The following is a 13,853-nucleotide window of genomic DNA, read 5'->3' on the forward strand; positions in this document are numbered from 1 at the left end:
AGACGTATCAGCATAAAACCAATATGCGTAAATAGGTTATCTGTCTTTTTTAACAATACTCCGATTTATATATTGTTGGAGTGCAGATTTGACCTCCGTTAAATTTTGTGAAAAGCATGAAGTTGTATTAATATACATTATTATATAAACGGCAATTCATGTGTTTTATATATTAAAATATAGAACTATCTGGATATTACTTTAGTAGTCGAGATAACAGAATTGAATGGTCGCGGTAGTCGCGGCATCGAGCGGTAGTAGGGATAACGGAAAAGTACCAAATTTTATATACATACATTGTACAGTTATTATTTTTAGAGTTACATAAAAATACAAAATCAATTTTGTCGAAATTGTCTTTTTTGTTTTTCTTATGATTTTTCTTATGCTTAACTACTGAGAATTTTGTACTTATGATCTTCTAACTACTTACTAGATTTACTTTATTACCATAAAAGTTGTTTAGGTACAAAATCGAAGAACACACAAAAAAACACATATCATTTTGAAATCAATTTAGACTATAAATGACAGATTTAGAGTATGTGACACTACAGCGAAGGTATGATGGAATATATTTTTTTTCTACAGAATTACTTACATTTATAATATGAAGTTGCTGGTTATTAAACACAAATTGTTGAATTATACTATATCTTTATATTTATAATGACAAAAACTGATTTTTGTTTGTAAATCATATAGCAAAACAAATTTGATTCAAGATTCCAAGAATTCTTAAAAAACAAAAATTAAATCAAACAATAATTCACACAATGTAAGCCTAAATATCAAGCGAACAACGTTCAAAATCCGACCAATTCGTTAAACATTTTGAATATAATTTTACGAGAATACGATTTTTTAGTTTTTATTTACTTCCGACAAAAAAAAAATTGAAAAAAATGTATGATGCAATTACGATATTATGGTATTTGATAATACAGCCGAGTATCATAATATTAGTATAAAACATTATCAGCGTTTTCATAAATATAATATTTGTAATTTGTTCTTGTTCTACAATAAAAGAATATAATTATGATGTTATTAACAGACGATATACAGATTATACGTGGTAAATCAACTCATTTACTGACAACAAAATTATAACAACTATCATTAATTTTTTTTTAAGTCTATGGCATTGCAACAGATACCTCATTATTCTGTTTACTTATATTTTTTTTTATGTAATAATCTACTTCTAATGGCTTGAGAGAAAAAAACGATTTAGTGTTGAGTGTGTTTGAGTTATTACGCAAGAAGAAAATAAAGAATAGATAAACACGTGAGAAACTTATTTTTCGTTTGACAACCAACTTATGGTAATATACATCGAACATTAGTGTATCAAAACATCAATAATACTTATTTATCAGAAGGAACGTATCAAAACAGAATGGTTAATTTTAAGAATCTTTATTTGGTTGGAGGATATTTTACAGTGTATTGTACCTATCTATAAAATTCAAATAGATTTTAATGCTTTTTCGTACACAAAGATTTTAGATTATTGAATTAAAATTTAATATGTTTACTAGAGTGACCCACCCTGTCCACCTTTTTTTATTATTAATTATACGATTCGATTAAATATGAGGAATGTTAAAATGAATGTTAATTAAAAACCGTAATCCTCGAATTCAAAACATAAAATCGGTTTGTTATAACTTATAAGTGTAATAAGGACGTGTAATTTTTTTTTTTAGGGCATATTTATATTTTTCGACGCATATGTGCAAGTTTGGTGAATTTTTAGTGCCTAAAAGACCTTGCTCTAAAATTATTGCATCGATCTATAATGAACAGTATCAATAATTTAAATCGCATCGCATGACCAAAGATAAGTAAAATACTAATAACCGTGTGGACTGAGTGGCTTCCAAATATTCAGTTTTGCTCGATTGTTTTTTTTAACATTAGTCCACTGCTACATTTAAAACACGTGTGCAGAAGTTGTTTTCCGTTTTGTTATCAAAATGGTAATTGCAAAATAATCTAAAACTGGTCTCACGGCTGAATTACATAATAATTCCATTTGGGAACCGTGTCACGCTGTGCCGCCACAGAGCTTCTCCATTAACTACGCAGTGGTACCCGAGCGAAACGTTGTTTTAGGGGCTACCTAACATAACATTAAATGTGTCGAAAATTATAATTTTAAGATATATAAACCTCAGTGGATTTGCGTATCATAAGTTATACGAACATTGTATACCTAGTTATGTGATAACACAATAATGTATTATATCGTTATCGGTCCGCTGCGTTGTACGTCTTGTGAAATTATTGACCACAACAAGGTTATACTAGTTAATAGAAACTAATAAGTAATAAATAATAATTATTGTTTAAGTAATTAATACGAACTTATTTAAAACTATTCATTTATGCGATTATTTAAAAATAATTTTAATCACGGCTTGGTTTCATGCACTAATAATATACGCACATTTTATAACGTATTACTTATATATATTATCTACTATAATCTATAGCAATTATTATTTTTGGTAAGTATTTATAGAGCTCTTATTATTTTGTTACTACAATGGCGTTCTATCATAATTGAAAAGAAATATTTTCTCAAACAATTGTCATATATATTAACGGGTATTAGGTAGAATTTTATTGTAAAACGTTGACTTACCACATGGCTTGTACCGAGACTGGTTTAAAAATATGTTGGCGGCTGCATACGCTAACACTGAATCCTCTGAAAAATAAAAAAAATATTTATCACATATAGCCAACGAAGAAATAAAAGAAAGCTATCTAAGAACAATATTGTTGTACGTTATACGCAAGATCGTAAAATATCGAGTGGAAGTAATAAAAAACCTATATTGTTTTTTTTTTGTACTATGTAGGAACGGAGATGTAGATGAAAACCTATATTGCCGCTGGCAAAAGACACTCGGCTAATATAGCTGAAAAAAATTAACTTTGAAAAGGTAAAAATAAGGAACTTTACACTATTTAAGTATTTGAAAATATAAACTATATTGGCACATTAAATCAAGTAAAAATAAAACGAAATCATAATACAATTAAATGAGTGTGATGAACATTTACGAAAAACGGTTCTAAGCGGGGACGGTGTGTATCCTATAGTATACATGTATAAATAATAAGATTTGATAACTAAAAACGGCTGAATATCAAATATTGTAAAAAAAATTTAATCAAATGATCATAAAAAGTAAAGATACTGCCTGGTGAATTTTTTTTTGATAAGTGGTAAAATTTGTTGGAAATCTTCTATTAAAAATTCTAATATTAGCTATGAGAATAAAAATGTTATTAATTTCTAGCTGAAAAATAATTTGCAAAATTTTTGGAAGGTAAGCTTAGAAATTTCGGGTTTCAGTTGAATTTGTCAAATTTATAAAAAATAACCATCATTAATATTTTTGAACTGCTATTAAAGCAATTTATGAGGACCTTTGCATCATCATATATTCAATATATTTGGTTTTTATCGACAGTTATTTAAAAAATGTCAAGTATCTACGGATATCACTTTTTGAGTTAAATCAAAAAAATCAAAAAAATATTTATTTTTTATTTTTGATGCTTTTGAAAAACACTGGGCATTTTCTATTTTGTCTTCCCCAATGCACCATTACACTTGACTTTTCTATCAGAAAATATGCTGATACCAAAAATCGAAGTATGTTTATTACCCCAAATGTGTTAATGACGAACAAAAACACACATCAATGTAAATACAATTTATTCATCGTTATACGCTCAGAATATAAAATGCATCAGATAATATTTTTATTGGAAACAAATTTTGGTATTTTTCTTCTCCATAAAATATTTATCCCACACCAAATACCTAAATAAAATCAGATAATTGTTATTAAGAATATATCTTGAATTTAGTTTATCAAACAGTCATTAAAACACGTAGGTAAAACAAAATAAAAAATGTATACCTAACCGAAGAAAATAATGAATTTTTATTCTATATCTGTACTGTATAGCATGCCTAACCTACTAAGATAACATCTTTTTAAAATTTTAACGACCGCTTTAATGTCATTGTTTATTATATATACCTACAAATACAAAACCTTTTAAAAAGTTTTCATGTAAAAACTTCCTAAAATTATTTTATTTTATCTTAAACATCTAACAAAGCTTATCTTACATAATGTAAATTTAAGTAACATTGAAAAATCCGCTTTCAAGTTTTGAAGTTTTTTCTTCTTAAATATATTTTTAAAAAATTAACAAGTAGTTACCTACTAAAGTCTGTGTATATGAAATGTAAAATATTTTTAATGCCGAGGTTCATGTTTTTAGTCCAGGAAATAATTAATCAAATTACATTTTAGATATCTGAGAGGAGGGATGAATATATTGATTTTACTATGATGTGTTTTTTTTGTCTCTATTATCAACTTTTGGGATAATAAAAATGACTAGATTTTCTTCAAAAGCATATTTTTTGGTTGGAAAGTGAATCTAGTCGTTACTTTTGAGAAAAAAGTAAAAATTTCCCAATAGTTTTTAAAAGCATCAGGAAAAATAAATTAAGGGAAAACTGAAATTTTTCATAAATTCTATCACAAAAAAAAAAAAATAACCGTAAATACAATACAAATTACATTTTCACTAAGTGTTAATATTACTAATTTATTGTGCACCATTTTTTTCAGACATTTTAAGGTAAAATTTGGACAAAATTACATATTAAAACCAAGAATAACGATTTTGTGTAGTTAATTTGTACATACATTGTATACACACAATGACATTTTCAAATGTAATTTCCTCGGCAAAAATTACTTTAATCTAAGTACGACTGTATATAGGACTAATGTTTAATACTCGAAGTAATTTAAAATACTTTTATCACAATAATATCATAACTTATTCATATTATAGACTGACAGACAGTCTTGGCTTAGAATCGTTTTTCGTGTATAATGATTTTATATCATTGAATTCAAATTGTATACATATATTACACCTACTCTCTAGTCTCTATAGACACCTAATGCGTACAGCGAGCGTTACCCGATTCCTGGCTTTTTTTGTTTTAATACAAGTTTGTCATGAATGCAAGTGACTACAAAAATGGAACAATACCGTTGAAATTCTAAGTACAGTGTATACAGTAAGCATACATTTTAGCAGCGTGTATCATATGTATTTATTATGAGTTTAACTTAAACTTATATTTACCCATCTCCATCCAGCGTGATCGTGGTATCTGCAAGAAGTCTAAGCACCAGCCCAATAGTAGTACTCTGGTTACAGTCAAGACCCAAAAGACAGGATTCCTCTTGACAATTTCCATTTATACAAGAAACTACAACTAAATATCTGGTACGGCCTGAATGTACGCTTTCCAGCTTTACTGCCTGAAAAAATAATATAATAGTTAAATGTAAATTATAAGTTAAAATTATATATTGATTTCAATAATTCGTATTAAAGTTTATTTTTTATTTATCATTCAATGTACTAGTAAAAACATTTTTGACGTTCATATAATTGCTTCGAGAATATATATATGACACACGTGTTCCATAACCCTACAGTAACCCTACAGGCTACAGTAACCCAACAGTCCTAAAAACTCTACAGTACCACAACCTACAGCTAATGGCCTCAGTTGCCGAAGCTTAAATAAAAAAAAAAAAAATATATATATATATATACATCATTCCAAAATTAAAGTAAATTCAAAAACATAAAAATTGTATTCTAAAACTAAAAAGAACGCGAATGAAAAAATATTATATAATATGTCATGCAGGTAAGCAACAGCCATTAGGAGTTTAAAAACGGCAAAAATGTATGTTACCCCGGAAAATGTTTTCATGTCAATGACTTATCATGTACTTACTACATATTATTATGTAGGAAGTGTAATTGATAGTAATATACACTAAGGAGCTTTTCAGTTTTTACAATTGAGTCACAGCTTAATACAATAACCTGGTTATTAATCAATAACTATATATACTCGCATGTCAAATTATATCGCTACGTTAACCAACATTTATGTAAACACATTTCTCAATAGATCATATTGCAAATAAACAAAACTACAGATCCTTATATTGTAAATCTTATATTTAAATTAATTTTGATTGAAAAAAAATGTCTTGGGAGACAATTTAAAAATAACAGTTAAGTACCTAGTTATAACAAATATTTAGGTATACCTATTTAATTAAGTAAGCGGTTCTATACTCGAGAGAGAAAATATTGAAATTAAGTCCACCAACACTACACTAGACAATATAAATCATTTGCCAGTGACAGACAAATTGTACGCATATGATATAATAATATTGTCAGTCATCACTATTTATCCGAGTTACAGAAAGGCTATTATAATTATTTTGTAACATTATAAAAATAAAAACTGCTTACGAGATTATTTACTTCAGGTGTGCGATTAATTATAGATGAATGGCTATTAAATATTAAAAAAAAATCATTTAATTATTAAGAGAAAATTATTAGAGAGAATATAGTATTTATACTTAGGTTATAAGAACATTATTTTTTAGGATATAATATTCGATACATCTATCATGATAACACTGTATACAGTGATAGCCCTTCGAGAATTTTCATTACAACATAATTTTGTGTGAGTAAAAAAAACATGTAAGTATGGTTGTTTAATAAAATATGATGTGTTAAATGGACTTGATGGAAGGATGAATGGACTATACTACTATAGTAAGTGAGTTTAAACTTTTATAACTGATGCAAACAGATATCTTTCTACATATCTATCGGTTTAGGTTATCAACACCATATTACGTGTTTTAACGCTATACTACATATATGTTTAAAATATAATAATATTATACCGGATGCAAATAGTGACGAACAATAAATAACATGTCTCGGCGGATCCCTTAAGGCTATTGGTGTTAAAGAGGTGAAAACGCGCAATCAGCCAAGCGAAATCGCTCGTCGATATGTCTTTAATTTTCCCTTCGGATCAACACGCACACTATTTTAATCTACACAGCGTATAATTGGGTGACTAGGCCATTATAACACCATTAACGAGATATTTTGAAATTGACAAGTAAATAGCGTTCGTCAAAAATAATATACCAATAACTATCAATTATCATCTCATGAGCAGCAACACATTTTTTTCATATTTCATACTCTTGTTAGTTCGAAATCAAGTTTTTTACAGGTTTAGAAACTCAAAATCGTCTGTTTTTAATGTTTCTATACATGTATAATTTGTTTAAATGAAAAGATTAGAAACTATTATTATAAACAGTTTATACTCATACAAACATACCTGTATCAAAGTAGAGAAATAATATTATATTTGTTAGTTCTATAAAGTTAAATAGAATTTAAATTATAAAAGTATAATGGACAAATGTTATTGCATTTTTAAATACAATTATTATTTCAACAGATAAGAACAAATTAAATACAGATTTTCAAACATTAAATTATTTTTATTTTATACGCGCACACATTTGTTACTCATTATAATTACATATTTTTACACTTGAATACTTGATAATATTACATGTACATAATAATTTCGTAAAAGTATTGACTCATTATGTATGTTTTCAGAATATAATTTTTTAAATTAATATTCAACAAATGGCTTTACAAAAAATGGTAATATGTTTATTTATTTTAATTACATCGCCACATTTAATATTTTATGCTTCTATAATCCGGTTAATACGCTTTTAATTTTCTAATATTAATCTTAGTTTATGCTCAAAGTTATAACATAGGTTAAACATTTTTAAAATATACGAAAAGTTGGATTCAGATTGTTAAATAACTGGTATAGGTAACCATAAAAAAAAAATTAAGGTTAATATTGTTTCATAATTTTACATGGTATATATTAGTATTAAATAGTATTATCGTCTTTAACAAATTAATTGAATTGTTTGTTTTATACGCTAGTAACTAGACAATGGCAATAAATTTAGATCTCATTACATTGAACAATAGAATACATATAATGTTACAACGGAACAATACACTTATATAGGTGCTGGGAGATTTTCTGAATATGATCACCATTTCATAGACTTTTTACACAAAATATTGAGTCGCGCAACCTTTAATGATCATATACATTCTATAAACCTAGGCAGTCGACCAGATTGTTAAGACGATTTAAACCTGTCACCAATTTTTAAATCTACATAACAAGTATATTTTACACCTATACATTTAAATTTGACCATTAAATTTCCGACTCTAAATATATAATGATACCAATTTTGTTTGTTTTTAAAATAACTACGGCCTTCCATTCGTGAAAGTGAATTCGATTGTTTAGTATAATGTGTCAACCACACTATATTATAATTTATCTGCTTGAGAGGTATCGATTGTGCCCCATTAGAAATCCATGTGGGCACACCCTTCGAATGTTTCATACATTGTTCAGCTATCAACGGTAAAAATCAAAGAGCTTTATGTCATCACTGATTATCTGATGGGTGGGTGTTACGTTCATAATACGCGATGATCGCAGACGCCTGACTTCTTATAACCAAGAGGAAAACTTTCTTTGTGTACAAACTAGTTTTGGTCTATAAGTCGATTAACCATGATTTGCGAATTTGAATTTCATGCTTTAACAATTATTGGTGTGGTACCTATGGGGTCCATTGTTTTTCATCGATCGCGGTTACTATTCTTATCTAGACCTTCAACAGTAATAATAATACATTAGCATGAAAATCCGAAATCACCTTGGCCTACAGGGAGCAATATATAGTATATAGGTATACGCATACGATTACGTGCTAACACTGGCCTAACAGTGAGAAATCGACCAATTATCCGTTGAATATAACCTTGAGCAAATATATAATAATACGATTTTGACCCCAGCAGTAATCATTGCTTCCAGCAAGAAGTCTTTATGTTCGGCAATTAGCTAATCATTTAGATATTCAGAGATAAACTGTAAAGTGAGGAAGCCTCTCAAAAAATATTTCGTTGATATTTTTTGCAAAAATAACATAAAATATATTTTAAAGACGTTTTATAGGGACATTGTAACTATATTATAAATTATAATATTGATTTAAGTAAGAATTCAATACGAATTAGGTACTCAAAATTCTAAATATACAATTCAAGGTAGTTTGACAAATAAAAAAAAAAATCGTTGATTGATCACTTATTGTATTTATATGTTATTCTATAGTTGACCCTCATCGCTGCTAAAGCCCACTATATTTAAGTATGCACTATATTATACATTTTATTGCTTTAATTTTTCATTCAATCAAAAGTTTAGTAAAATAAAATAAGTTATACTGCATACATACAGCTATAGGTAAAGTAACTATACAATATAGTACATATCAATACGATTTTCAACAATCGTAAAGTATTACTATGACGACCTAATTTATATTATTCAATTGTGATCTATAAATGAAATAATTATTTTACTTTATTTCAATTATTTTATTAAAATATGTGAAACGTCAAATTACATTTTTTAGCAGCCTTGAAAAATGTTCGCGTTCTAAGTGTTAACCATATTTTTTAATGCACAGTAAAATATGTACCTAATCTTACCAATCCACCGAAAAAACAGTATGTAATATTAACAACACTCATATATCGGCAATCAAATTATTTCCATGCATGTCGCGTTATTTACAAATATACAATATAACATTGTGTCAACACGTATAACGCGTACCTACTTTTCTTTGTACACGCACAAGTAGAAGAAACTTGTGGATATAAAAAATATATGAGGTACATGTTGAATGCATTTAAAATCGTTAACTTGCACGTTTAAGAAAATAAACCACGATCATCTGTCTCCTTGTGAAGGTTGCACACGAGTCTAAAGTCGTGAGGTAAAAGGATTTCGGTCGAGTGTAATTATATAGCAGGACAAATTAACGCACTTTTCTGAATGCATTGCTCAAGAGGATAATTATACAATTTAAATACAATCCACACAACACGATATACGTTTTTGTGCTACAGGATTTTGTGGGTGATGTATTTCAATAAAATATATTTTACATATAACATAATAACGCAATATATTAAAGTTTGCCCCATTTTAGAGGGATACATTGTTAGGAGTGATACGAGTAGGTACGAAATTTTGAATCAGAGGAAAAATAACAAAAGCAAAACTTACACATTTTGGGGTACCTATATTTTTTTTTTAAATGTACCTTTATATTTCTTTGATACGGCTACCTAGCTATTTAATAATTTATCAAAATACGTCATAAACCATTTGGCGACGCTCCAATCATTTTTAAGATTTAGAAGAAAAAAATATTTATATGTATACAGTTATTTGATAGTAGACCATATTATAACATTGTTATTTTTTAAATACATAAACTCAAAACTTAAAACCATATTTATCCACTCTGTTATTTATTTATATGATCGAAACTTACCATGTTCAGACTGTCATCGGGTCTGAGTATGTGGAACATAGACTGCAGATGTGCCTGTATGTCGTTGGCACGGGTCTGCATTTCGTCTTCGCCGGCGGACAGCCGACTGGACGCCGGAGCGGACAGCGACTGGTGTCTGTGCGGGTGTAGCGAATGATGGTGGTGTCTTTTACGGCGTGGCTGTTGCTGTGGTTGCTGTTGCTGGTGCGACGTGAGCGAACACAGCACCGCCGCCGAACCCTTGTTGGCAAAATAACACTCGCTAAGCCTGTGGGGCATAGTCAAGATGAACAAATTAGGTGAATATTATTATAATGAACACATAATAAAGCTTAACATTAAATGTGTTTTAATATACATGTGCATTGTAAAATAAATATTAAACGTATCATTATTTCGTTTGATATTTATTGAGGCAAAAAGGTCAGTGTGTGCCGTAAATCCTATGCACAAATTATATCACATATTATTTTCCAAACGTCACGGAATCGTACTCGGTAGAATCTCGTCAATGAGTATACGTGCACATATAGGTACATATACTATTATTATAACGCGTTGTCTGTAGAGAACAATAATAATAATACACTCAACATCGTCATGTATATATAGGTAGGCACTGCAGTCGTAGGTATATCGTGTTTTTTTCGAGGGGGATGTGTGTGTGTGTTTGTGATTGATGAAGAAACGATGGTACACATATTATAGCAAACGTATAATGATAATAATGTGGTCGATGTATATATGCACCTTCCTACTACACGAAGGCACTGGATATAAATCAAGAACTGCAGCGATCGTCATAATAATAAGAAATTCGATATGCACACTCTTTATCATCGTGTCGGTAGTCAGGCATACGTGCAGTTCCTATCGTGTTACACATTCATACTTTATACATGTATTATAGCTGCTATTACTACAGCGTTAAGGTATATATCGTACTAAATCCACCACCCACTGTACCGAGTTTGTCAGTTCTAAATAATTTTTAAAAGAATCTCGATCCTGCGTTACGTGTAGGTACACCAGATAATATTGGCAGATAGCAAACCGGTGGCTATTGCAAATTAAATTTTTTATGGGGGCGTGACCGATAATTATTATATAGGTATTATGTACTTAAAAAAACATAAAATTATTAACATTTTGCGTATGAATATATAACGTATAAGATGTAACTCTTTATACACGTCTGTGTCATAATATATAGGTAGACGATCATTGCTAGAATGACAAACACGACGTGCAGAAAGCGGGAGAATGGTATATACATAGGTGCACATTACACGGGCAAAAAATTCATATGCGACGTAATCGTGGTAATTTTCAACGTAACAGAGAAAAATAATAATATAGGATATTATCCTGACAAGTAGGTACCGGCTAATATAAATAGTTATTATTACACGTGACGGACACGTGTTACGTATTATGTGTAAATCGAATACACACAACATATATTATTATATTTCCATTATATGTTATGCTTATGATGATTGCCATAATTATACGAAAACTAAATTATATTATATTAATGGTGCAAGCGATTTCGACATATACAAATAAATTATAATAGAATAAATATAATCTTTTTCTTTTGCACAATTTCGCTATGGTAAAGATTGATAGTCTTTTAAACAAATTACAATTTGTCTATTGTAAATTTAAATATAAGTTTTCGTTTCTGATTTTACTATTTTAAAACATTAAAATATTATAAATAATATAATAATAAATTACGCATACTACTTAGCCGCAACTAATTTATTTAACTATTTATCTTTTTTTTCTAATTTGTGATTACATAATATATTAATAACATAAAGTTATATCCTATTTTTTTGACGTTTATTTACTGTAACCAAAAATTGACATAACTGTATTCAATACAATTGGATCGAGAAATACGGTAAACGAGTTTTATTAGTCTAAATTATTATACTTTTATTCAATTTTAAATTATTTACGCTCAAGAATAAATTATAAATGAAGAAAATAACATGTTTTAGTACATGGCTACAAAGTAATAAAAAAATAGGACAAAACAGATGTAAAATATTATATAATATAGATGCTGGTTTGATTTTTAATAATCAAAAAATAAAGTTATAGGCATATATTATAACAATAATACAAATACTACCTATAATTCAGTAGGTTTTCAACTTTTTAAGTAGATGATGATTATCATGAAAATATTGATAATATTGTAAAAATGTTAAGAACATATAGAGATTTCAAAATAAGAAAAAAACAACAGACGGGTTTGTTCATAAAATAAATAGTTACCTATTTTTCACCTCCCACAAAATCTCCTCTGTACATTAACCCCCTTTTATGATACGTGTGATACCTATATAAATAAATTTCATAAATGGCCGTTGTGCATTCCAGCATTTCCTGTTGTGCTTGATATTTTATATACGTGTTATGCACACATCACGGACACAGCAGGTGGCACTCCTATAAGTTACACAAGTTTTGCTCATTATTACAGAGCAAAATACTGCACTACAATATAATTTTTTCATTAACCCATATTTCAGATATCAAAATATAGTAGTATCTTTAAACCGTGAAAATGTCCATGTATAAATATCGTAAATCGAGTAGAGATAGAAAAACATAAGAGAGTTTAAACTTTACTGCAGATAAGCGAACGCAGAACATATATCAGAGTATAAGAAAGTGGGTAACGCCAATTCACCGTGGAGTCTCCACTACGGAGCACGCCGCCCACTGCAAAACTTAAAAGAAGCTCTCAAAACTCACGGAGTCATAAATAAGTGGTCAACGGTTTAATATTAGAACTTTTTTTGGAAAAAATCTAAAAAAAATATAATGCGTAGAACTCAAGAAAATGGGAGTTTGATGTTAAAATGTCACCCTGTACAAAAAAAAATGAACTGAAATGTTCGCAACAGCGGTGGACGCATGTTATTATCGGCTGGCACGATGTCCGATTTTTTGTATTTATATTTTTAGTATCCTCATCGCGGGACCTATGCTACAATACACCTACGTTCGAGTATAAATGTATAATATATATCGCAGTAAACAACATAACGGGGAACGGTCTGAAAAGCGATCCAATTCCGTACACATACTCGTATATTGGTAATATTATTATTATTATTAATGCCACGGTGCATATTTGCGAGAAAACGTCGGCTGCTACGAGGCCTTAACCCGGCAGCACAACTTGTTTCCACCCGAGTGGTAGGTAAACCGGTTGTATATGTATATAAGTAAATATACGACAGCAGATTCGACAGTTGCGCCGTAATGTATTTTATGTATAAAGGTATATATTATTATAATACACTAACACCACTGTCCGACTGCGGCGTAATGGCGGAAAAAAAAGCATGATCGAAATTCGAAGGACTTTGAACACACACACGCACATAATGT

The 13,853-nt window shown here is 29.0% G+C and overlaps 1 protein-coding gene across 2 annotated transcripts in view; it reads right to left on the reverse strand.

The window, feature by feature from the left end:
* The window catches only part of LOC111035989 (protein phosphatase Slingshot-like), a 67,832-nt gene that overhangs the window by 17,317 nt on the left and 36,662 nt on the right, over window positions 1-13,853 (reverse strand). For both annotated transcript variants that reach the window (XM_022317851.1, XM_022317850.1), the window contains exons 3-5: window positions 10,437-10,704; window positions 5,203-5,381; window positions 2,654-2,719 (exon numbers count right to left, since the gene is read on the reverse strand). In XM_022317851.1, the coding sequence (XP_022173543.1) occupies window positions 2,654-2,719; window positions 5,203-5,381; window positions 10,437-10,704 (513 nt within the window). The remainder of the gene's footprint in view (window positions 1-2,653; window positions 2,720-5,202; window positions 5,382-10,436; window positions 10,705-13,853) is intronic.

The sequence above is a fragment of the Myzus persicae genome, unplaced genomic scaffold (genome assembly GCF_001856785.1).
Source record: "Myzus persicae strain clone G006 unplaced genomic scaffold, MPER_G0061.0, whole genome shotgun sequence".
NCBI lineage: Eukaryota > Metazoa > Arthropoda > Insecta > Hemiptera > Aphididae > Myzus > Myzus persicae.